This window comes from Aquila chrysaetos, chromosome 18 (genome assembly GCF_900496995.4).
Source record: "Aquila chrysaetos chrysaetos chromosome 18, bAquChr1.4, whole genome shotgun sequence".
Classification (NCBI taxonomy): Eukaryota; Metazoa; Chordata; class Aves; order Accipitriformes; family Accipitridae; genus Aquila; species Aquila chrysaetos.
This window is the reverse complement of record NC_044021.1, coordinates 18,390,877-18,416,111: the sequence shown is the minus strand read 5'-3', so window position 1 is coordinate 18,416,111 and position 25,235 is coordinate 18,390,877. Positions and strand designations below refer to the sequence as shown.

The 25,235-nt window shown below is 42.2% G+C and overlaps 1 protein-coding gene and 2 long non-coding RNA genes across 8 annotated transcripts in view; 2 read left to right on the top strand and 1 right to left on the bottom strand.

Annotated features, from left to right (window-relative positions):
* The window catches only part of ELOVL2 (ELOVL fatty acid elongase 2), a 54,976-nt gene extending 30,142 nt beyond the window's left edge, over positions 1-24,834 (top strand). Inside the window, exons 3-8 of the mRNA XM_030041684.2 lie at positions 2,689-2,876; positions 16,420-16,497; positions 17,629-17,800; positions 19,732-19,856; positions 22,045-22,179; positions 22,806-24,834. Coding sequence (XP_029897544.1) covers positions 2,689-2,876; positions 16,420-16,497; positions 17,629-17,800; positions 19,732-19,856; positions 22,045-22,179; positions 22,806-22,934 — 827 coding nt within the window. The 3' untranslated portion in view covers positions 22,935-24,834. The remainder of the gene's footprint in view (positions 1-2,688; positions 2,877-16,419; positions 16,498-17,628; positions 17,801-19,731; positions 19,857-22,044; positions 22,180-22,805) is intronic.
* On the bottom strand, positions 930-19,743 carry LOC115352906. 6 transcript variants are annotated; one of them, XR_003927321.1, is made up of 4 exons: positions 11,582-14,199; positions 9,875-10,026; positions 3,885-6,226; positions 930-1,339 (listed from the first exon to the last, which is right to left on the bottom strand). It is a non-coding gene; the product is annotated as an uncharacterized LOC115352906 (long non-coding RNA). The 6 variants fall into 6 exon arrangements; XR_003927320.1 differs by lacking the exon at positions 930-1,339 and adding an exon at positions 19,645-19,743 and having other exon boundaries at positions 2,883-6,226; positions 11,582-13,879; XR_003927319.1 differs by lacking the exon at positions 930-1,339 and having other exon boundaries at positions 2,883-6,226; positions 11,582-12,619; positions 13,664-14,199.
* Positions 11,323-14,282, top strand: LOC115352907. The gene is made up of 3 exons (XR_003927323.2): positions 11,323-11,583; positions 13,095-13,098; positions 14,195-14,282. It is a non-coding gene; the product is annotated as an uncharacterized LOC115352907 (long non-coding RNA).
* Positions 24,835-25,235: the final 401 nt, after the last annotated feature.

Below are 25,235 nucleotides of genomic sequence, written 5' to 3'. Positions count from 1 at the left end.
TTGTGGGCACCTGCTCCTTCCCCTGCTGTAGTCCAGTGCTTTCACACTGTGGCTTTATTCACTGCCTTGGTCTCAAATTCAGATGCTGTGTGGGTTCAACATTGGAAAAATAATCCTTTCTCCTATTGACAGCGTACCTTTATGGTACTTGAACTTGGAGATCAAACTGTCAGTCAACAGAAATACTTTTGATCTCTCCTTCTTCCAATAACTTTTTTGAAATACACTCCCTTTCCTCTCCCTTCCTGCCACATAAAAGCCTCCCTTTTCTTGTCATTCAGGGATAAGTGTAAGTGGAAACAAAATAGTCACATTCCTTGGCTGCCATTTATAAACCACTTTCTGCCAATAACCATCTTACCCTTCAAGGTACCAAGGTTGGGGTGGAAAATAATCAGTAAGGGTACACTTTTTAATAATTTCTCTTGAAATGAAAATAGTATCTATCTTAAAAATACTCGACGTGCTGATTTGAACAAGGACACAAGTTCTGCTTTTGCATGGATCAGCCCACCTGCTTGTGGCCACTCACAGCAGAGTGAATACTTTCTGAGGGCATACTGGGGCAGCATTTAATGCTGTTTAGCTTGTATTCTCATCTCTTCCAATTGTTTTTCCTCTTTGAGCAAACATGCTCTTTTGTTATCTACTGATGCCGGTTGGCCCTTGTGCAAGTAACCTTTATGCACCAAGTGTTGCAACCCTCAGATGGGGAGACCCTTCTTTAGATAGCAGCCTTGCTGACATGACTGCTTTCTACATCTTCATTTGGGATGCCAATTAAATAAATTAAATCCTTATGCTCCTAAACCATACACTAGATCAACACACACACAACCTTTACCTGTCCCATGACTCCTGGGTCCTGTTTAGAGCCTATATGGGAGGAGAACCTGTTTGGAGCCCACATGGGAGCAGAATTCTCTCGAAAACTATTCCAGAGCTTCACACGTGGCTTGTGAACTTTAAGAGGGCTGTTGGAAGTGTTTTACTCTACCACCAAGATGATCTTTAGTAGACATTGAGATCTGAAGACAGAACACAGGCCTTCTAGCTTGGTAATGCACAGCAAAGCAAGGCCACCCTAAACGAAGGATGGTGCTTTGTCACAGATGGTTGCGCTGTTGTGAGTGCTTTAACCCTGCACCTCTCCTCTCCTAGAGGTTTTGGGGAGTCCAGAAGTGAGAATCAAAACCAGGAGAGTACTGGACTTCCACGGTAACTTAGGTCTGGTTAAAAGTCTTTCCTGCAAAAGAGGTAACATCCCATGCAGAGCCCAAATCCAACAGATGAGTGTTACAGCCACTGTGATGGAAGCAAGGTGGGAAGGGGAGGGAGACTGTAATGAGAAAGCAAGCTGATGTTCATAGCCCTGTTCATAAGCAGATTACTCTAACTTACTTAAAATCTCACTTTACATATAGCTGTATGCATATATTTCTGAGGAAAGAATAGTCAGAAAGAATACAGTACAGCAAACTTGCAATCGGCAACAGTTTGTTAAATGCTTGGGCACATTTGGTTTGAGCATCGTCCGTTGCCCAGTCCTTTCCAAAATCAACACAGGCAGAAAAATAGTAAATTGATTTTTCATACACTATGAATATCTTTTCTTCTTTTACAATTTTTAATAATCTGAAAAATAAACTAAAGTTACTTAAAACAGTTTCTAAGAGCAGAAAGAACTACTGTGACCTGCATAATAGCTTCTCACTGACTTATTTCTTCACTTAGTCCATAAATCATGACAGATTTAGAGTAACATTTTTGAAAAACTAGCCATGATGCCCTTTGTTCTTTTTATAGATAAATGTCTGAAAATTGTTACTGTGCAAAAATTAACTCTAAATTTTGCTCCATCTTGGAAACAAAACAAAAAAAACCAAAAAAAAAGAAAACACACTCCTTTTGCGTATGACATCCAGTTGCTCATAGGACAACAAAGTGGTGCCTCCAGATTGGCATATAGGATTAGGCTTTGCTCATATACACTGAACTATCTGATTACTGCCAATGGGATTACTTGTGTGAATAAGGCAAGCAGGATTTGACCTTAATATTTCAGTTCAGGACCAGGCAAATGGGACAGAAACTGTGAAAAAGCAAGCCCTTGCCTTACCAAAGATCTTAGATAACAGTCAAAGTAAACATTTGCCATTTGTTTTTCATTTTTAACATTTTTGAAAAATCCTCTCCCTTGTATAAATATTTTCTAGCAAGTGTTATATACCTTCATACTCATATGGCAGATACAGAATTAAAAAAATATATGAACTGGCAACTTTGCACACATACTTTGTATTTAATACTATCTGCAAACTGCCAACTGAGCAGATTAAGATATGGTTTAATAAAATATTAAGTTAAAACATTAAATTAAATTTTAAAAAGCATATAGGAATGTTTTCTTCTTTTCATTTTCTCTTTCCATTTAAAAGGAGAAGATTTAAGTGACCTTAAATTGTTAGGGAATTCCATGCAGTTTTCAGCACACATTCTCTGAATTAGTATGCAGATTTCGTGGGGGGGTGGGGGGTGAGGTAAAAGCAATGGATCGCTCTTGTGAGCAAAGCATGGCAGATTCCCTCTTGCGCTTTTAGCAGACTTTTTTCATTATGTGATCTGCCTCATTTTAGCAATGCTTTACCATAGTCGTCTTAATTGCGTGCTGCATGTGTTTCTTTTCAGATGCCAGGGTCAGAGGATGGTTCCTTTTGGACTCTTACCTTCCCACATTTTTCCTTACTGGAGCATACCTACTCTGCATATGGCTGGGCAACAAGTTCATGAAGGACAGGCCTCCTTTCTCGCTCAGGGCTCACCTCATTGTATATAACCTTGGGATTACACTGCTCTCCTTGTACATGCTTATAGAGGTAAGTGTTCTTCCATGCAGCACGGCTGAGAAAGGTGAGCTATATACAGTTTTTCACAGAAATATCTCAGCAACAGATAGTTTTGCTAGGAAATTTAACATCAACAGCAAAGTAAATTTAGAGATCAAGTCCTTTAGCAACTGGACAGTACCTTCTCAGCTTACATCTCGGCACATTTTGACTGTCCTTCCTGAGCTACAGTCCACACCTGGGGACAGCTGGCTGCTACCAGGACAGTGTCTACAAGCATGAATTTGAATCTGCAGCAGTTGCTCAGCTCAAACATGCCTACACCTCACTCTTCAGCACCCATGAATATGCCCATGGATTGAGTTTTATTTTTATGACTCTCTATGGAATGATTTTTCTATGTACAAATACCCATGCATAAATGTGAACAGATTTATAGATGAGAGTAAGTACTGATTTATTTATGGTATTGGCAATTCAATGTTATTTTTTTGCTCTCCTAAGAAGATTTCCTCATATAGTCAGACAGTAAGAGACAGATGTTAAAAACCTGCCACTTCAGCAAAAAGCAAGTGCTGTGGGACTTGGAGGCTAAATATAGTCACACAGATTATTTCCCAAGTACTTATCAGGAAGGAACATGCTTACAGAAATCAGGATCCATTCAGAACCAGAAGAGAGGTTCGAATGCACCTGACGATTTTGCAGCAGCAGAGGACTCAAACAGTGCTCCTCAGCAAAGACATATGTGTTTTCACCCCCCCACCCCGGTGGGGAGCAGAAGCCAAAAGTCACTATTTTGATACTATTTGGGAGCTCCTCATTCTCAGCCTTGTGATAACTGAGGTATTTTAATATTAAAGTGTTAACATCCATCACATACAGCCCTAAAAACAAACACTAAAACAAAAAAAAAACCACAAAACGTTTTTCGACTTGGCTTAAAAAGTGACCCCAGGCATCAGAAGCCCTGGCTGAAGGATGTGCTTGATTTCATGTTGTGACCTGCAGAGGTGTGAGCTGACATTGCTGCCTTACCTGCACAGTCTCACAGCATTTCTTGTTCCCTGGGCTGCTGGACACTACAGCAGTTTCCATGAGAAAAATAAGGACCAACTGTTCTGTCAGCCAGAGAAGAAACTTTGCAGAAGCCAAACAGGACCAAAACATTTCAAGTTTGAAATTAATTTGAGCTAAACACGAGGTGATTGGCCTGGTCAAAAGGCTGAAGAGCAGTTTAGGTTTGTGCCTTTGCGCAAAGAACCAGTCGTGCTACACAGAGCTTCATCCTGGTCAAAGCTCCATCTGGCTTCAGCGGTTGCTGTGGGCATCTGAGTGTGCAGGATCAGGCCCAGAGCAAAGGAGAAACCAGCACAATTGCTGGAAGGTTTGATGACTCCATACTGATTGTCCTCCAGAATTTAAATCAGCACTTTGATGTTTAAATCCCCATTCTGCTTGAAGCTGTACAGATAACTGTCTTCAGTAGCAGGACTCAGCAAAAAGGATTAACTGAATAGAAAACAAAAATACTGCTCCCCTCCCCTTGGCAGGCTGATTTGGCCTGCCACAAGTAAATGAATGAACAAAGAGAATTTTAGCAGGTCTCACTTATGTGAATGATGCAAACATGGTTTTTGCCACCTTCACATCCTCAGATGAATCGTGCTGAGCCAGCTCCTGTTCAGCCACCTCACTGCTCTGTCCTTCCTGAGGCTAACTTTGCTGCAGACAGTCACGGAGTTGCATTAGTCCTCAGATTAGTCCCTTTACACCTTGATTCTGTAGCTGGAAGATGCTGATTTATGTCTCCCAGACTGCAGCTGGGCACGGCTGGCAGTGGCTCGTAGCTCCACATTCTGCATTTTTCAGGAACCTGGAGGACATCATGACTGATCTGCACCACCAGCTGTTTTACTGCAGATTTTACCCTTAGCTCTCAACTGTCAGCCAGACTGGTTTTACACTGTACAAAACACTCTTCCATAATAGTGGCTCTGTATTTTTTCATAGTCTACTTGCCTTGTTCCTATCACAGCTTCTCCTGTGAAGGAACAGAATGGAAGTTAAGACTTGCAGACCTGCCTGAGGTAGCTTGCACATCCCTGCTGAAGGAAAACAGGCAAATGGGAGAGCAGAAATCATCTTCAGTACTGAATAAGGTTATGGTGACTCAATGTTTCAAAATGTCTCATTTCCAAAGCTTCTCTCTGGCCCTTATTCTCTCTGTCTTTTATGGACAGTAAGCTCTTTAAGGCAAGAGTCACCTATATTTAGAGCATTCTGCACAGTGGTTTCTTATGTAAACACAGCTGATCCCTCCAGTGAGTATGATTCAGGATTAATTCCTAGTCAGAGACGTCTATAACGGTTGTCTTATTCCTCCATCCTCCCACTGCACCTGAAGACCTCTGGTCTCTGTAACAGAGATAAATCACAAAATAAGCTCTATAATAGAGATAAAAGACAAAAAAACCACCAGCAGCTATTGGCGTTGTTCTTCTTATCTGTTCTTGGTTTTGTTTATAAGGTGCCACACACCTTTTCTTGTGATAGCTCCAGAATGGAGTGGGTCCTTCTTAGACATTCAAAAGAAGAAAAATATCTCATTCAAAAGAAAGGGTGTATCTCCAAATGCAGACTGTCCCACATCATGGCTTTAATGAGAAACATGGTAAACCAGCTGATAGGGGTACCTGTGCTGCAATTCTTCATCTCCTCACCTTCATCTCCTGGCCTAGTTTAGCTGTCCCTTGACTACAGTTGATTTGTACAACCTCAAGGCAAGAAGGCAAAGGTTATTGCAAGGAGTCATAACAAAAGAGCTGGTTTTAAGTCTCCAAGGACAGATTCCTCTTTTGAGCCAGAGCTCCATGCACTGCACCATGGGCGTGAAGTATCTGGGAGCCGATTTTAGCTCCATGAGCTTTGAGGTCAACCAATCCCTAAAGTACTTGGAGGAACAGCTCCAGGACAACTCTAAGACATGCCATTAGCATAAGGTCGGATACCCCTTCTATCCCCGAAGGACAAGGTCCAAAGAAAAACAGCTCTGCCCAGCTGCCCTCATCCTAATGAGATGTCTGAAAATTTGTGTGTCAAGAAAGAGTTAGGTGCCTTTGAAGGCCTCCCAGAATGGCAGTTTATTAGACCTTATTTTAGACTTCTGAGTTAGCAAATAGATTTTTCTGAAATCGTCAAAGGCACTTACCTCTTGCCATTAAATATAATGGAGAAGTGGAGTATGTGGTTTTGGAGCATGGCTTTTTCAAGTACTTGAAGCTTAGATGCAAGTCCTGTGCTTAAATCAGGCAGGCTGCAGGTGCACTGACAAGGGGCCAGAAGACAATTCCCTCCACCCTTGCTGCTACAAGAGAAACCTGCACAAGAGGTTTGTTATTGGTTGTGTACTCTTCTGCACCATTACGTGTTCATAGACCCAGATCAAGTCTACAGATCCAACAATTTCTAGTAACTTTGCCAAAAATCTGCAGAAAGAAAAACAACTACCACCTTTTTATTTTAATAAAAATCAAAACTTTTAGCAATTTCACTGAAGAAAAATATGCCTTTTCTCTACACAAATCTCCGCCCAAGATCCTAAAAGTACCAACTATGAGCAGAAAACCAGCTTACTGTGAAAAGCAATCAGGTCTCTGCATATTTTAAAATTATTTCATGTGCAAGTCAACTCACAAACCACACTCCAGGGATGCAGTCTGAAATGCCAGAGGCCAAGATAAGGTTTTGAAGTTCACCACAGGATAAAACCATCACAACTCCAATGATAAATTAAAACTGGAAACAAAGGAGACCAATGCTGATCTCTGAATTGTGAAATTACTCAGATGAGGATACTCTCTCATTAATAGGAAAAGACATAATCTCTACCACGGTGTTAGGCTGCTTTCCCCAGCAGTAAGAATCACCTCTGCCCTATTTAAATTAAATCTCAGCTAGTCATCAAGGTCTCACCCAAGTCCTTTTGTTGATCAGGCACTGAGAAAACCAGGACACTGGCACCATCTGGGTCAGATTAAAAAAGAGATCTAGAGATATGTGTCATTAGCATAGGGGTGGCGTGATGTCTCAAGCTGCCTGTATCCCCAGGTAGCTTCACAGATTTATTACAAATCCATAGGATTTGTAAGCAAGCAACCACATCCATGTGGGGAAGCAGGACTAGCATGTGAGGACCCCTCGATTCAGAGCAAAGGGGAAAGAGCAGAGGGGAAAGAGCAGAACTGCACAAGTATTGCAAGCCCAGTGCATTAACCTTTTTAGTGAAGCCAGAAAAAAAGTCTTTTACCTTACAGGATTAGACAAGAGGAGTAAAGTACCTTCACTTTACCTGTTTCTAGGAGCTGAAAATTCACCCTACAGTTAAGTCCAATTTCTGAATTATAGTCATAACTTGCAGATCCATAGGTGCCAAGACGATGTGAGGATTCCCAGGAGTACCAGAATTGCCTTCTCTATACCCTCTGAGAGCAGGGAAAGGTCCGAAGCACAATGCTGGCACAGGCAGAGCCACTAGCCACCATTTTTAGCCCTCCACATTGCAACTGGGATTACATCTCACAAATTACTAGAAAGCCCAGTATAATGCCTGGATTTGGGATAACGGTGGGCAAAATGAAAGGAACAAACCAAAAATAGAAGGAGCACTTAAACTCTGCGGTTTTTCCATCATTATAATGGCTGACATCAGAAAGATTTACTTTCTAACTGCGCAAGTGTTAAAAAGATAGAGCTTGAGTAGCAGAAGGTCTAGGTAAAGTTTTAATAGAGCAGGTGATGAAGAAAGGTAAAGAGAGACATATATCCTAGCTGATTTGAACTGTCCTGGAATTTTACTATAGAAATCCAACTTCAACATAATGATTTTGTTCTTCTTAAGATTGTAATAAATGATTGTTTACTCCTTCACTAATCATTCAGTGGTTAACAAATGTAAATTTAGCAGCGAAGTAAGGAATGATTCTAGATCCATATGGATTGGTGCTTGAGGTGAAGGCTTCCTTTGAAGTAATTCTTTAATTAGGACTAAAAGACTGTCTTAACCTTATGGCAGCAAGAGGAAAAGAACAAAGTAAGAAACCAGAAGAGATCAGGTGTACTTTTCTATCATTTGGAAGAAGGGAGAAGTGAGAAAAAAAAAAATAGACAACAAAAGGTCACAGAGTGCATCGTAAAGCAGTGAAATGTAAGGACAAAAGCAAACAGCTTTTTTGAGCAAGCAAGAACTTTGTCTGAGTAGAGTTAAATTCCCAGGTGTTCTATCTTAATCAAATAATTTGTTTGGAGAGCTGAGGAGCTGACTTTGCTGTCCTTGCCTGCAGTTATTCTAGCTAGACTTGTCCTCGCTTCTCAGTTTTCATCCTCTGAGTTCTCTATGTCTTTCCTACTGACCTTTCTGAGCTCCACATTTAGGTAGAACATTTAGCCTGTTCATCAAAAAGGCAGTGCTCTGGATCTCACCTGCACATTCAAATAGAATTCAGTAGACCGTTACTGGAAATCAAGAGTAAAAATTCATATGATGAGGTTTTTCACATGTGCAAAGCTTCTGATACCATCACTGGTACCACAAAGTAACATACGGGAGCTGTTCAGAATAGGAGATGTAGCCAAAGATTCGTGGAAATAAGCCTAGAAGGGATTTATTTTAGCCTATTCCACTATCCCAGACAACAGCAACACACAAAGGAATTATCATTCATAACTAAGTTCAAGTCATTTTGAAGTCACTAGTTCACTAATCCTTCTAGCAGTCTCCCATTTACTGAAGGGGTATTAAATGGAACTGGCTGGGAGTTTCTCAACAACATGGCTTTAAGTTTGAAAGAGCTTCTTGACAAAAAAAAACAACCAAACAAACAGACATTTATCAAAACTTCATTTGGGAAGGTGCTCTTTTTTTTGCCACTGTGATATGAACTTTCTGACCTCAAAATAAGAAGAAAGCATGGGACCACTTACTTCCTCCACCGTGGAATAACCAGTATCCTTCTAGTTACAATGCTCCAGCAGAATGAGAGATCCAACATGGAGTCCAGCTGTACATATTGCAGGTCAGGATAGCAAACCCCAGTTGGTGTATTACAGAATCAGCCCATCTTTTGAGGGGACACTATGCATGCAATTATTGGACCTTTAACTAGAACCATGGAGAGCCTCACCACAGAGTAACCCAAAGCATGCTCTTTACATTTCTGTTCCCATGAAAAATCTCTCAACTGCATCATAGAGGGACAACAAAATATTTCAACTGAGAAAAATCTTGTGGGGCGTTTCCTATTCAGCACCTTTTTCTTGTTTGTCACGACACCACTACTAAGTTGTTACATTCGCGGAAACCGAGACACTGACGCTAGGGCTGGGACTAGGCTCCCGGAATCCCCCAGTCCTGCGCTGAACAATCTAGCCCACGCTGCTTCCCTATAGGGTTTATGGTCTTGCCAGACTACAGCTTATTTGAGCTCTCCAAGACACAAAAGCAGCAATCTGGAAACACCAGCTGTTCTGCATCTCAGCTATCCATCTAAAATCTGGGATTATACCACAATTCTTGGAGGCTCATCTAAAAATAGGCAACTTAAGTAGAGAGATATTCTTCAACAAATACTATTCACAGATGATTTTACAATTGAATATCCTAGCCAGAAAACATGCCTGAAAGCTTTTTAGGTATTGTTTAAGACTGATTTAATGATAAATCAAGAATGATTAATGGTACCTTCCTCTATTCATCTACTTATTATGTAAAAGTGCAATGGCCTCAGTAGCATTGCAGCATGCCTTCGCCCCAGCCTCTTGGAGATGGAAAGACAATTCAGACATTGCATGCTTGTGGAACTGAGCCATGTTACAGTCAAGGAGCTGACTTCTCCCTTCAAAAACCAAAAAAGGAAAGTCAGGTGAGATCGTAAATATCTGGCCTCTGTTTTTAGACACTGATAATCTTCCAAGGCGTTTCATTCTAAAATGCACTTAAAATAAAAAATGCAAAGAAAACAAAGTCATACCTCTCTCCTTCCTGAGACACTGTCCTGAGTGTTTGCTTAGACTCCTTTTCCTTGGGATGTGGCCAGCAGATAACTGCTTTTAGGACTGTTTTGTCCAGGTCTATAGAACCAGGGAGGAGCTGCCATTCACAGGGACTAAGAAAAATCTCCTCCTACGGCCAAGGGAAATAGGTGATTCACAGCACTGCAAATTAGACCCTTCTTTCCACTACATTGACAGATTAGTCTCCTTACTTAGTTTAGCAAGACCTCCATTGCTTGACAACAGCAGTCAGATCAAGTTGTTTTAAATGTCCTGAGGACTGGAGTCCTAGAGAAAACCCAGTAAAACATCATACACATAATAACGTCGAGAGGCTTCTTGCTCTTTTTTCCACAAGAAAGACACTAGCACTCATCCTCCTACTATGAACTTTTGAGAGGAGTTTCAATTATTTGAATACTAATTCCATTATTAGTTTTTGGCTTCCCCTTCTGAACTGTTTCCGCATAGACAGACAATCTACTGGATAGACTATTTCATTTGGAAGGGACCTACAACGATCATCTAGTCCAACTGCCTGACCACTTCAGGGCTGACCAGAAGTTAAGGCATGTTGTTCAGGGCATTGTCCGAATGCCTCTTAAACACTGACAGGCTTGGGGCATCAACCACCTCTCCAGGAAGCCTGTTCCAGCGTTTGACCTCCCTCGCGGTAAAGAAATGCTTCCTAACGCCCAGTGTAAACCTCCCCTGACACAGATTTGAACCATTCCCACGCATCCTGTCACTGGATCCCAAGCAGGAGAGCTCAGCACCTCCCTCTCCACGTCCCCTCCTCAGGAAGCCGCAGAGAGCAATGGGGTCGCCCCTCGGCCTCCTTCTCTCCAAACTAGACAAGCCCAAAGTCCTCAGCCGCTCCTCACAGGACATGCCTTCCAGCCCCGTCACCAGCGTTGTTGCCCTCCTCTGGACACATTCAAGGACCTCCACATCCTTCTTAAATTGTGGGGCCCAGCACTGCAGACCGTACTCAAGGTGAGGCCGCACCAGTGGTGAATACAGCGGGATAATCCCCTCTTTTGACCGGCCGGTCACGCTGTGTTTGATGCCCCCCAGGACGGGGTTTGCCCTCCTGGCTCCCAGGGCACACTGCTGGCTCCCATTGAGCCTGCTGTCAAACCAGCACCCCCAGATCCCTTTCTGCAGGGCTGCTCTACAGCCACTCCTCTCCCAATTTATACTCGTGCCCGGCGTTACTCCGTCCCAGGTGCAGGGTCTGGCATTTGGACTTGTTAAATTTAATCCCGTTAATCATAGCCCAATGCTCCAATCTAACTAGATCCCTCTGCAAGGCCTCCTAACCCTCAAGAGAGTCAACAGCACCTCCCAGTTTGGTACGATCAGCAAACTTGCTAATGGTGCATTCAACTCCTGCATCCAGATCGTTGGTAAATATATTGAACAGAACTGGCCCTAGAATTGAGCCCTGAGGAGCGCCGCTGGTGACTGGTCACCAGTCAGGTGTAGCCCAGTGCTGGTGCTTCACTCTCTTTCTCCTTCCCTGGGACAAGGGGGAATACCTTGTTGCTTCCAGGCATTTTCTTTCTGAGAAAGCCCAACACACACAGAGCTTTTTCTAGAACTCAGAGAACACAGAGAAATCGCAGTCAGTAGAAATAGGAATATCCATTCAGCATATCACATTGCTTTCCTTTTTAGCCTACCTGTAGAGGACAGATGCAGGAACAAGCTACAGCTGTGCGATTTTTGAGGCTGAAAGCTTGAAGTGAGCAGGGCACAGGCCCCTGGGTCCAGGCTGCTGGCGCTTAGCCTGCTACTCAGCAAGGTGAGAGGCTTTGGCACCATCTTCTGGCACCTGCTGGCCCCCCTCTGCTGAGATTTCTTACAGAGGAACCAGCTCTTATTCCTGAACAACGTGATTTCCCATTTAAAAAAAAAAAAAAAAAGAAACCAAGAGTTAGACAGCTGCAGTGAAGCAAGTATTGTGAATCCTTATCTGTTTATACTCAAGCAGATGAGTAAAGGTCATTTGTTGGTGTAACAACTGTAATCTGTTAAGAACGTTAGAGCAACAAGCAAAATATGAAAACTCAACTAATAACAGGATGTTGCTACTTCATAGAAATTTTTCACAAGGCAGAACTTCCTTCTTTACGTGATCTGCTTTTCCAAATAGCTTTAAACAATACATGTGTTAATATTATTTCCAGGATAGGCTGCCAAGAATGCAAAGCATTCAAAGAATTGTTTTCTAGAGAGAGAGTATTTGTATTTTGAAATAGAGGGGATTTCTCATCTCTTTAATACATCCTGCACTTGCACCATCTCTGCATGATTAATAATACCATCAACTCTGCAGAGTCGTGAGAGTGTTCAGCATGTGAAAGGGAACATAATTGAAACAGTACAAGTAACATATGAGTTTGGTATCAGAGAAAAAGAGACCTAGTAACTGAACATCTTGTATCAAGGTACCAGCTTCTGCTCCAGACATGCAGCTGGCTCATTTGGTATCATTGGGTAAGCTGCTTACCTTCTACATCACCGATACCCAATATGAAAATCATGGCCTAGGATCATCAGGATCCCAAAAGTACTCTCTGCCTTCCAAGTCTCCCCACTAATTTTTTATTAGGAAGTTAGCCAGAAATCTTGAAAATTAGCTTGCAAAGTAGAGCAGTCAAAACTCAAAGTGGATTCTCCACTTTTCGCTAAAGGAGACCCAGCAGTACATAAGGCACCTATGACAGAGAATAGAAACGAGCTAAAGAAAAGCTGATGTTAAAGAGCAAGGTTAAGACAGTCAAAACAGATCTTTGCTCTAAGCTGCTGGCTCTTGAAACACAGACACAAATCAGAGGGAACTCTTCTGCCAAGTCAAACGGCTGGGGAATAGGCATATAGTATGATCTGCAAGATCTGGCATTATACAGAATCATGGAACAGCAAATGAAAGAACACAAAGAGAACCCTACAGGCAGAGTGGTATTCTTACCCCAAAGCTTGATCTCCATTTGCATGCTGACCAATTGTGATGAGTTGCAGATTTCTCAAACATCATGTTAAAAATTTGTGCTATTGAAAAGAAATATTTATTTAGTTTATTTCTGAGCCTTTAAGGGTTTTCTCGTCTCATTTTCCAGCATGTGAGCTATGAATGGAATACCTGAAAAAAATCTTGAGATATGACCAAGCAGGCCGGTTCAGCACCAGCAGAAAAGTTTCCTAACCTTTAACACATAAGAAAACAACACACAAAAGAGATTTCTGAAAATCAGTCTACTGTAATCATACACAAATCAGAACGTTTGTAAAACAGACTAATCAAAAAGATTTAAAATAGCAAATTTTTCAAGCAAATTTCTGTGAACCAACGTTTCACCTACTGTAACAGAAATTTTATGAGATTAGGTATGTTCAGCAAACCAAAAAAATGAGTTAGTTGTTCAGGGAAGAGAAAAAGAAGTTGAAAGAGTAAAGAGTTTTCTCAATTAGAATCTGAAAAAAGAAGGTTCCTAAAGATACATTAAAAGAGAAATGAACAAATTTGACCAATTTAAGCATACGAAAGGTATTAATTTACAGATATAGACTGCAATAGAATCAATCAGGTGAAATTGTTTTAATTAATCTTGGGAAAAAATGTTAAAAATTGCAAACCTCTCAAAGTAAAACTGTTTAAGATCTTTAGATAAAAAACGTTATAGGCACATTATATCACAGAGCTAAGTTACAAAACATCATGTAAATTACAAACACAACAAAATGCAAACTTTATCTCTTACCTTAAGAAAGCAGTAGAGTGCATTTGCAATAGCAATTTATAGTTCCTCAGTAAAATCAGGAGGAAGGGTCCTCCCCAGTCTGTGACATTGCCTTGCACAAGAACAGAAAAGCAGTCGCCTCTTCTCCTTCATTTGTTTTTAGGGTTTTGAGGGTCATGATTTCAACTCCCTGCACTCGCAAGGGCTAGAGATGGTCCTGCTATCACCACTTCCCACCTATAAAGCCAATGAGGGTTTCATTATAGCTGACTGAGAAAAATAAAATAACAAGAAACAATATCCTTTTCTTCCTGCTCCTATGAGTAGAACTAGCAGCAGAGGTTTCTGGCAGAGCTGTTAGTGCCCATGTTTGACACCATGCCTTATCAAAACTTCGAGATGCCACCACCGCAGCCTGCTGGCATCCAGGATTCTGCCTCCAGATGAGCTCCCGATACTCCGGCACTGTCTGACTATACTGCTCCCAGCCAAGAACAAGATGACAATTCCATTTTCTTCAGCATTTCTTAAGTAACAAGACAGAGTTGAGAGCAAATCTTCAACAATAGCCTGCCAATGAAGCTGTACCTGCCTATTCCAGAAGTCTCGCTTTGGGGATTACTCAGTCACCTCTCATTTGGAGAGAAAATCCAAGGCAGGAGAGCGCACAAAGAATGCACTAAGAGGAGCTACCCAAAAAAGCGACCATGCAGTAACGTCTCCCCATCCCTCACGAAGCTGCTACATATTGCCAGCTACAGCACAGGCCCAGATCTGGGGACCGAGGACATGCCACAGGAGGCACAGCTGGGGAGCTGCACGCCCTCTGCTCAGAGGGCAGAAATAAACCCTTTTCCACTCAGCTGCTTTTTGAAAGCTAATAGGGAAATGAAGTGGCATTATATGCTTTTCTCAAGGAGTCTTCACTCCCTTCTCTTCAGCACCTCTCCAGGTTCAGTTAGTTGGAGAGGTGTGACCCATGCCTCTCCTTCCCACCCGCCTGACCGGTGGGGAAAGAAGAGGAGCCCAGACATCCCAGCCCTGCACATTTGCAGGCACAACACCCAAACAGAGGCCAATTTGGCAAGGCAAGTTGTGGTCCCAGCTGCACCGAGCATTTGTATGAGGATCTCTAGCTGGGTTTTCGTGGTTTCCCCTGTTTTTAGACTCAGGTCGCATCCTGTTTGGTTTGGTGACCTCTGGCACACACGGTAGGTGAATCCACCAAAACATGGGCTGTTCCAAAAAGGAGTGGGTTTGTTTTGGTTGTTATGTAACAGTTATCTGCAAAACATTTATTGTCTTTTCATGTCTCTGCAATCTCTATGGGTTATTTTGGCCACATACACCAGCTACATTAGACTTACAGGTACAATCGCAGAATTGCAATTCAGAGAAAAAATTACAGAAAACCCTGGCTCTCCAGGTTTTATTGCTTTTTAATGTGAATTTATAATGGGCATTCTGTGCTATTTGCTAATTCTCCAGATTATATTCTCCATAATCTTTTTTAAATGTATTTGCTCTAGGAATTAATTCAGTTTGATCACTAAGAATATCTCTGCTTTACTTTTGTATAGACAGGCACACATTCAACGCAAGAGACTACTTGTCAGTCTGAAGCAGAGTGAAAAGTCTGTACAGATGCTGATATACACCTTCCCCACGAATGTAGTGCCAGAGCTCAATCATAGAATGGTTTGGGTTGCAAGGGACCTTAAAGATCATCTAGTTCCAACCCCCCTGCCATGGGCAGGGACACCTTCTGCTAGACCAGATTGCTCAAAGCCCCATCCAACCTGGACTTGAAGGAGTGGGTTCAAAGCAACCCACTTCTCACAGCATCTTGCAACTCTGCTTACAGCATAACGCTTCAATGTATTTCTCCCACCATCACTCACTGCATCCTCTGTAGAGAGGGAGACAGACCCCAGAACATTAATTGCTCCATTTGGCCCCCAAAACCACTTTTCACACATTCAAGAATAAGTAAGACCTTTTTAAAATCAATGGACTCTACATAGCATTTATAGACAACAGATTAGGCTCCCTATTCCAAAAGGGCTGCTGAATGCTTTAGGTAGTCATTACTATAAAAATATTCCACATCAGAAGCCACCATATGGCTGTCTAGAAACCTTCTGTTCCATCACAGTATTGTAGCCTCACATTTCATTGCTTTGTCTGCTTCCCAGTATGACATGCACTAAATCTAAGAAATTGCTTGCGTGTCTATTCACGTCTCCATTCAGCACTATGCCCGCTCTCCTCTACTTCCTCTTGCATTTAACTGGGTAGGATAAAGAGACATGTTTATGGCATTAGGAAATATTTCTCCCATTGCACTACTTCGGATTTGCCTTCTGTTTGCTTGCTTGGCGTCAGGGAAGTTTTCTCAAGGCTGGTTTTGCACAAGTAGTTATGTTAAGCTCTGTTCACACTGCTTCAGGCAGAGATACAGTATTCAAGCACGAGCTTTGGAGTGAGGATCATCGCACTAAGTAAGGAGAGATTTTAACAGATGCCTTGAAGGTTCTAAAGCTAGAGAAATGTAAAAGATATACCAGTGTATATCTCCAACACGACCTGATGCCTTTTCCATTTTCAAAGCAGAGGATACTAGCAAGTTGTCTGGTTTAGGAGCATCAGTTCATGGAAGGAGTGGGATCTTACCATACTCCTGTGCTGCTTTTTTCAATAAACACAGAACAACTGCAGGGGTAAAAGCAAACTGCTGCGTCTGTTCATGAACATAATTGCTGTGTTTTCTGTTCCAGCTCATCCTTGCCACATGGGAAGGAGGCTACAACTTGCAGTGCCAGAACCTCCACAGCGCCGGGGAGGCTGACATCCGGGTGAGATGCAGCAGCAGCTCAGCTCCCAGCATCCGCAGCAGTCCTCGGTGCAACACTTCTGTGCTCACAGCAGTTATAAGGATGTTACTGATGACATCTTTAACATGAGAGCTTTAATCAAGTTGCCTAACACCTGGTAGCAAACAAGAAGCGTTATCTTTCTGATTCAAGATAGATGCATCCTTGCTGTAGAATGCATGACGGAGTATTTTGAAAGGCCGTGTATCAAGATCTGTGATCAAAACAGCATTGGCCTATTAAAACAGACAATATGGATCATTTAAGAAATTAGGAGAAAAATCAATCGTCTAAGATGTAACACTTGTTGGGCTCTAGCTGGAAACTGATTTAAACCCAATTCTAAACTTTGGAAAACTACAGTGACATTGTGCTGGCTTGGCACATCTCTAGTTTCAACCCTTATTTCTGCATTACAGCGATTCCATGTATTAACTGTCTGTCATTCCCCACTTCAGGCTTGCTTTCCAGATAATGTTAGAGCTCAAAGACAGAAAGATTGGTTAACTTATATAATTTCCCCCAATCCGCCAAATTTGTCTGTGTTTTGGCAAGGAAAGAATCAGTTAAATACCTTTTCCCCATCAACAAGATATTTCCCCCTTTCTGTTTTAACTAACTGTCTTTAACTGTCCTGGGACATACCCTGAGCACTGATAAAGTGTCTCAACTCTAGAGGAAGATATAGTCTATGGTGTTGAGTGTCGAAGTTCGATTATTTAAACAGAAGCTGCCGCCAGCAAAATCTGTTCAGTACCAACAAAGTATAAGTGGTAACACCCTTAAAAAAAAACCAACCCCCACAAAAACCCCACACAACTATATCTTTGATGAAAAAAATAGAACAATTAGAAAGCCCTCAAAGTTTATATTTCTTAAATTATATTTAGATAATTATATATTTACACAATCACATAAAAAATAATGCAGTTTTTCTAAACTGCCTTGTTCAAAAGGGAAATAAAATTGAAGCAAGAGCTTGTGCTCCTCCTTCAAAAGGCTATTAATGCCTTCAGGGAAGTTTCATGCCTAGGGACTGATGAAGTACAGCAATATTTAAGCCCTTTTATGGACAGATATTGATCTCCTGCTCCTTTGTTCTTGCTTGTACAGGTAGCCAAGGTGCTGTGGTGGTATTATTTTTCCAAAGTAATTGAATTCACGGACACTATCTTCTTTGTACTGAGAAAGAAAAGCAGCCAGATCACCTTCCTTCACGTGTATCACCATGCCACTATGTTTAACATTTGGTGGTGTGTTCTGAACTGGATACCTTGTGGGCAAAGTAAGTCTGTGTTCGCTTCATCACCTGGGGTATAAGTCACCTGTTGCTGGTGGAGAATCACATCACCATGCAAAGCAAGTATATCACTGACAGCATCATTAACATTCATAGCCTTTCAGAACTGCTGAACACCTGCAGACCGCAGTAAAATTAAAAGCATGGTTAAAAGTTCAGGCCAAAAATATCTGAGTGTTAGGCCCCAGATTTTCCACTTAGCTGCCACAACCTCTCATATTCTCTTCGAACCACTTTTAGACAACATAACACTGCTGAATAGTACGCAAGAGCGATCACATACAAGACCTACTCCAAAAGCAGATGTAGGAAGAAATCATGACCCTAGTAAAGTCAGTGTCAATCACGACAAACTCAATAGTATTTTTACAAGTTTGACTCCTGTATACATCAATCTGACATTCTGTTTTAGCAAGATACTTTACTTACATAATCACTAATTAAAATACCAGTTTAAGTTTATTTTGTTTTAAATGAGAATACATATCATTCAAGTAGCAGAACTACTGGACAGCCAGAACTGATCGATATGGTCTTACGTTTCATATTGAAATAGCAGAAGTAGCAGCATCCTTTGCCTTATTATATTTTGGGTTCGATATATTTTGCAACAGTGATCTCTAAACATCTTGGCTCTTAGAAGGATACAGTAATTGCCATCATCTCCCCTCTTGAGGTGGGGAAGATGTATGGTACCACAGGCTGGTCACTTGGCATTTATACATTAAATCCAAACAGCAGAGAACTACTTCAGGTGTCTCACAACATGCACACTTTTCCAGGGCTTCAGACAGCCAGAGGCTTCCTATGGGATTGTTATCAGAGTTGAGAAGACAATCAGTTTTCCTACTTTGAGCTATTAAAGGGAGTCACCTCAGTCCGCTGTAATATTTTGTAAAGCAACTTGTTGCAAGTGTTTTTCAGAACAAAGAGCAGAAATCACATTTGTTGGCACTTATTATGGACAGCACAAAATCAAAGTAAATTGCTGTTATGGGTAGAAGCAGCGATCAAGGATTTCATCGCAGTCACGAGCTATTTCTAACAGAGGTGTAAACAAATTAGTAGGGATTTGTGTTTTCTATTTTGTCTGAACATATTCCCCGTACTTTGCACTAGCTTTGCACTATGGTAATTAACAGAGTGGAAAAATCAGTAGCTAAGAAATTAATCAGTAATTATTAAGTAATTAATCAGTTGAAAAATCAAAACAATTGGTGAGACCATCTTGTAGTTGTCAAGCACTGCCAGCAAACACATGAGCATACAGCCATACAGTAGAAAGAGTAGTGCTGCTACTTCTCAGTAGTCTATAAGGTACAGAGGGTAATTCGTTTGCTCTAGAATTAGTATTTACTAAGTGTAGCTCATTAGAGTGGCAAGGTATTATCTGGGGTGAAATTCTGGAAATCTGCATTTAGCAGAGGAGCCACTGGAAAAAAATGAGAGCAGTGCTCAAACACAGCCACGCGAGGCTAGTTTAATTCAGAGTAAAGCCCTTACTACTGCATCAGGGAGCAGGAGAGCACGTGCCTCCCAGAGCCCTAAGCTGTGATACCAGCAGCACAGTCACCCACAGCGGTGTCTAAAGCTTACAGCGATAGTGGAGACACTCACGCAAATAACATTTGGGAGGGGAACAAAAGCAATAACCTGTAAACTACAGAATAGAAAAGTGGAACAAACAAAAAATACAGGATGAAAATACAAATTCAGCATGAGAAACCCCCCCTAGGAAGTATCACTCAGTTTGTCAGTTGTCCCTAAAACAGCATCTCTTCACATCAAGAATGTCTTTAGCTAGGGATATGCATGAAGGGAAGACTTACCATGTGCAAGACGCATCGCTAGCAATATCTTCTCTCACTTTTTAGCAGTTGGTATATAAAAATGTTTTCCCCGATGGATTTTTATAGGTTTCTTTGGACCCACTTTGAATAGCTTTATCCATGTGCTTATGTATTCTTATTATGGACTGTCAGTCATCCCTTCTATGCGCAAGTATCTCTGGTGGAAGAAATACCTCACTCAGGCACAATTGGTATGTATTTATTTTACTCTCAATTTAACGACCAGAAATCCTTCAAAATGCCAGAGAGGACAAAATGATTGATAGATAACATTGTCATTTGCAGAATTAGGCCAGTTAGAATTCAAATTTAATAAAGCTATCATACACTAGTGCAGCCCCATGTAACTTAATAGAGAAGACAACGCTCAGAAATATTTTATACAACAGTAGAAACTCTAGAGTCCATAAAATTCCATTATTTTTGATCTTTTGCATAGAAAACGGATGCCGCTTAATCACAGCAAATAGACTGATTAAAAAGTTATAAAAACTGTCTGACAGAGCCAGCTGCAGCTGGCTCCAAGATGGACCCACTCCTGCCCAAAGCTGAGCCCATCAGCAAATCTGGGGGCACCTCTGTGATATCGTATTTAACACAGGGTAAAAAATGCTGCAGAACAGCTGAGAGAAAACGTGAGAGAAACAGCCCTGCAGACACCCAGGTCAGAGCAGAAGGAGGGGAGGAGGGGCAGAGATTCCCCTGCAGCCCCTGGGGAAGACTATGGTGAGGCAGGCTGTCCCCCCACAGCCCATGGAAGACCCCAGTGGGGCAGATATCCACCTGCAGCCCGTCAAGGACCCCCCACTGCAGCAAGTGGACATGCCCTGAAGGAAGCTACAGCCCATGGAGGACCCCACACAGAAACAGGCTCCTGGCAGGACCCACGCAGGAGCAGATTTGCTGGCAGGACCTGCTGGGGACCCACACCGGAGCAGTCTGTTCCTGAAGGACTGCACCCCATAGAAAGGGCCCACACTGGAGCAGTTCAAGAACTGCAGCCCGTGGGAAGGACCCACGTTGGAGAAGTTCATGCAGGACTGTCTCCCATGGAAGGGACCCCACGCTGGAGCAGAGAAAGAGCGTGAGGAGGAAGGAGCAGCAGAGCCAAAGCAATATAGACTGACTGCAACCCCCATTCCCCATCCCCCTGCACTACTCAGGGGAGAAAGTAGAAGAGTCAGAAGTGAAGTTGAGCCTGGGAAGAAACAGGGGCGTAGCAGAAGGTGGTTTTAGTTTTGTTTTATTTCTCACTATGTTTCTCTGTTACTAATTGGCAATAAATTAAATTAATCTCCCTGAAGTCAAGTCTGGTTTGCCTGTAATAGTAATTAGTAAGTTTTACCAATTACCCTTCCTGCCCTTATCTCAACCCATGAGTTTTTTCATCTCATTTTCTCCCCCTACTCTACTGAAGAAGGGAATTAAGAGAGCAGCTGGGTGGGCACCTGGCAGCCAACCAAGGTTAACCCAGCACACCACGGTACAACTACAAAATGCAAAATTATGTAAACCAACTCTTTGACAAGACAGAAGTTGTCTGAATTCTAAAACTCTACTCCAGCAGTTGCTGTACCCAAAGAGCTGAGCCACATCAAAACCTTCTATCAACAAGATACAAGGCTTGATATGAAATTGAGTTCCTTTCACTTTTTTTATCTTAGGGCCTGTTAATATTATTTGGGAGTTCAGACATTTGCAGTAAGCTTAAAAATACCTGCGTAGAAATGTGTTTAGCAAATGCTGCTGCTTTGAGCTGAGACCATCCCTGCAGTTGAAAGAAGCTGCCCTGTTTGAAATGCACCCTGGTACACTGGATTGAGGGCATGCTCAGCTGGCTGGGGAGGATGAGATGCCCCAGCGTGGGCTGTGGTTTACAATCCTAAATAAACAGACAGCCTTCTGCAATTCCTTCTCCATCTCATTTTTGCTTCATTTGTCCCCATCTTAACTCTGTTAATGCAACAGCCAGCCTACCTGAACTTCTCCTCAGACCTGGGATTTCCATTTTCTGTTCAGACTTCTAAAGCTATTACCTGGAGTCTTCAGAGTTTTCTTGAGTTTCTGCCTAGTAACAGAGCCAACACTCCCTGGCATGACACGGTCTGGAAGATAGAACCACCCCTAATTAAAAAAAAAAAGCTTTCGTTTTGCCAACTAGGCCTATAAACCCAAATTTTTAGAAATCTCTGACCCCTTAGGGTTTTTTAAATTTCATAATAGCTCCATTAACTTAACCCTCACAGTACATTCACAGGTTCAGAAAGGATAGTTTTCAAGAGTACTCAAAGAGCAGGACTAGGTGACATTGTTATATCTGATATAGCTAGCATCGACCCTTTCTCAGCAAATACTCATGGCATGATCTTTCCTCCACAGATTCAGTTTCTGCTCACTATTGTGCATACACTTAGTGCAGCTGTGAAGCCATGTGGATTCCCATTTGGCTGCCTCATGTTCCAGTCCTCCTACATGGCCACACTGGTCATTCTCTTCATAAACTTCTACATTAAGGTAAGCAGTCTTCCAAGAGCTCTCTGACAAGAGGGGCTGGGGGGATAATTTTTTCAATAGCAGTCTTGAACTCACACGTAGAATGAGCATCAGTACTTAAAATATATTTGTATTAAAATATATATGTCAGTTAATAATGATAGATACACTAATGTCTGCAAGAGGCAGTTATTCAGTAATGACGACCTCCCCTTGCAGCTCAGCTCTTCTGCACTTGTATAGCAAGTCAGGTACCACGTTCAGAACTTAAGAAGTCTGAGTTTGCTCTGTTGGGCAACTTTTTGAGTCTTCCTCCCTCCTTGGAAAAAGGAAACAAGCAGCTCTGTCTTTGCATTGTTTATTACAGCCTTTTTTAGTAAGGAGTGCTCCAGCCTGCCTGCATACATGGGGCTTTTAATGAAAAAGGCTTAAAGTCTCTTTTGACATCAAGAAGTATTACAGTAATACTAGTAAGGTAATATCACCCACGGCAGTGAAAATAATACAGTTCCCTTAACGCAGTCTGAAACAAATATACACATCTGCATCAACAACCACCAGACAGCTTCATTTTACAGTTAACCATAAGTAGTGTTTGGGGGGCACTAAATAAATCCAAGTATTTACTTTGGATTTTGCTTTTATAGACATACCGGAAAGCACCTTCAAGAACAGCTATAAAGGAAACCCCTATCACAACAGAAATCAAGAATGGTTTCCATAAGGACTGCTTTGCTGCTGCCAATGGATTCCTGAACAATAAGAAAGCACAATAAGTATATATAGTATTTCCTACGATTTTTTTCTAAAAAAAAAAAAGAAGAAAAAAAGACGGAATTACAAGCTTTAGCTTAAAATCTATTTGATTACATTTATCAGTTCTTTGTACCAGACACTTATTAATGTACTGCTATTTAGGTTTTAACCAAACGAGTAGAATTACTTGTCCTGTCGAAGATCACCATCGGAACAAAGGCGGCCAAGATCTTTCTCATATGAAAAAGCAAACCTTTCTGATCTCTAATGCTGACGACATAAAAACGCCTTATAAAACACTTGATGGATACACCCATCAATGCCTTCAACAGGTTAGGACTCTGTTCAGACTAACGCAGACCACGTTCTGTGCGTGCAAGAGGTCTTGAGGCAAGGCTTCACAGTGCACCCAACACTTTCAGCTAAACTGTGGCCAAGGTCAGGAAGAGGAAGGCGGGGGGGAATTGAGAATCATACCTTTTCCAACACCATACCCCTCTGCTTCTTCTCAGCCGTTCCCCATAGCACGCTCCCTCCCATAGACACCAGTGGTATTCAGAATACATGGTATCACGTGATGATACGGGCTTTTGAGCTCTAGTCAGAGCAAAACAAGTCACTTTGGATGTGCTAAATTAATAGGAGTTCTGAGTAAATAGATTTTGAAAGAAATAAGAGCTCAACAACTTAATGAAGATAAATCCTTTGAGTGTAAATGTGCACAAAGTTAATCCTATACAACCACTGCTAATTTGAAGCAAACTGACATGCCACATACTAACAGACTGGAAGACATAGAAAGTCTTAAAAGTGAATTCAGCAATGAGCAAAGCACGTTATATAGGAATTTCTGTGCTAGGTGAGCCTTACTCAGACTGGTCTCTGACTGAAGAAACAGATGGGACTGAGGCACAATCCTCTGTAGGGAAAGCAAGGAGATATTTGCTGTCTGCAGCTGTAATGGTGTGTCTCTCACAATAGCCAGTCACTATCTTCTCTGCTTCAGTTAGCTGCATTTACCTCCCATTTAAATGGTTAGAAAGGAAGAATACCCAAGGTTAGCTTTGGGGAGCTGCCCTCACCCTTTTCTCATTTAGCCCCTTTCAAAATCTCTACTAAAAAGCGGACACAGACTTTTTTCTCTCCCCTTTTCACAATGAAATAGTTCTGGTCTCTTCCAGTCCAGTGGGTACAAATTCTCTCAACAAAAGCACCTTTTGGAGTCGCCCCAGCCCAGCCAGCGCAGAGGGACCAGGCGGCCACAGAGGGCCCACATGGAGAGGAGCCTGTCCCAAATCCTGCTCCTCCGACTGTTCTCCATCTCCCCTCTAGATGATCTGTCATCGGGGGGATCTCGGAGGCTGCAGGTGCAAAGGCAGAAAGGTTTGTCCCAGAGAGCGGGGGGGTGCAGGGCAGCCAGCCTCACCAGGAGCAGCCGGAGAGACCGCGGCCACGAGGGCTCGTGGATAAGAAGGAAAGGGGCTGAGGAAGTGGTACGGTACAGGGGAAGAACAGACCGGTTTGTCCAGCAAAAGCAAGAGGAGAAAACGGAAAGGAGAAGGGCGTCTCAAGTCAGAGTTCAGTCTGAATTTGTGCTCGAAAGTCCCATTGGATCCCATCTGTCTCCAGCCAGTTCCAGCTCTGTTACAATGTGGACAAAACCTTTCTGCTCCAGCAGAAAAACTGAAATCCCCCAAATGCTGCAGCACAAACAGTACATTTGAGCAGCCGGGCTGCTAAACTGCATCACCGTGAACTGGGCAACCAAAATAACTGCAATATTCAAACACTTTCACACCACCACCACAGACTGCATCTAACTGGTGTGTATTCACATTTGCTCCCTCTTCATGAAGCTGGCCACAGGGAAAGGCAGTGTTTTGCTCTATTTAACATTCAATAAGGAGGGAAAGCAGCAACCAAAAAAACCCAAACCCAAACCACCCTCAGTCACAAAGCCTGGATGCTTTGTGCATATATTAGTTCTCAGCGGCCCTTCCAGAACCTTTGCTTTGCAGATCTTTCTGGTTGATACTGTAAAACTCACAAGCTATAAGAAATTAGTGGGTTTGACTGAAAGGTGTTGTACATGGTCCTAAGGAAGAGCTTCAGAGCTCTGCAGACATCAGATTGATACTGGAAACCAGGGTAAAGGCAGAGGGAATCGGAGGAGCTGACAAGATATCACACAAGACAACTAGCTGAACCATGCATCTGAGGCAGGCAACAAAATGGTTGCGCGGCCCAGTGTGGATTTTAGGCCGAGTGGAGTCCATAACCTTTTGATGGCAAAGCATGCATTTGATTATCAAGGTGGACAG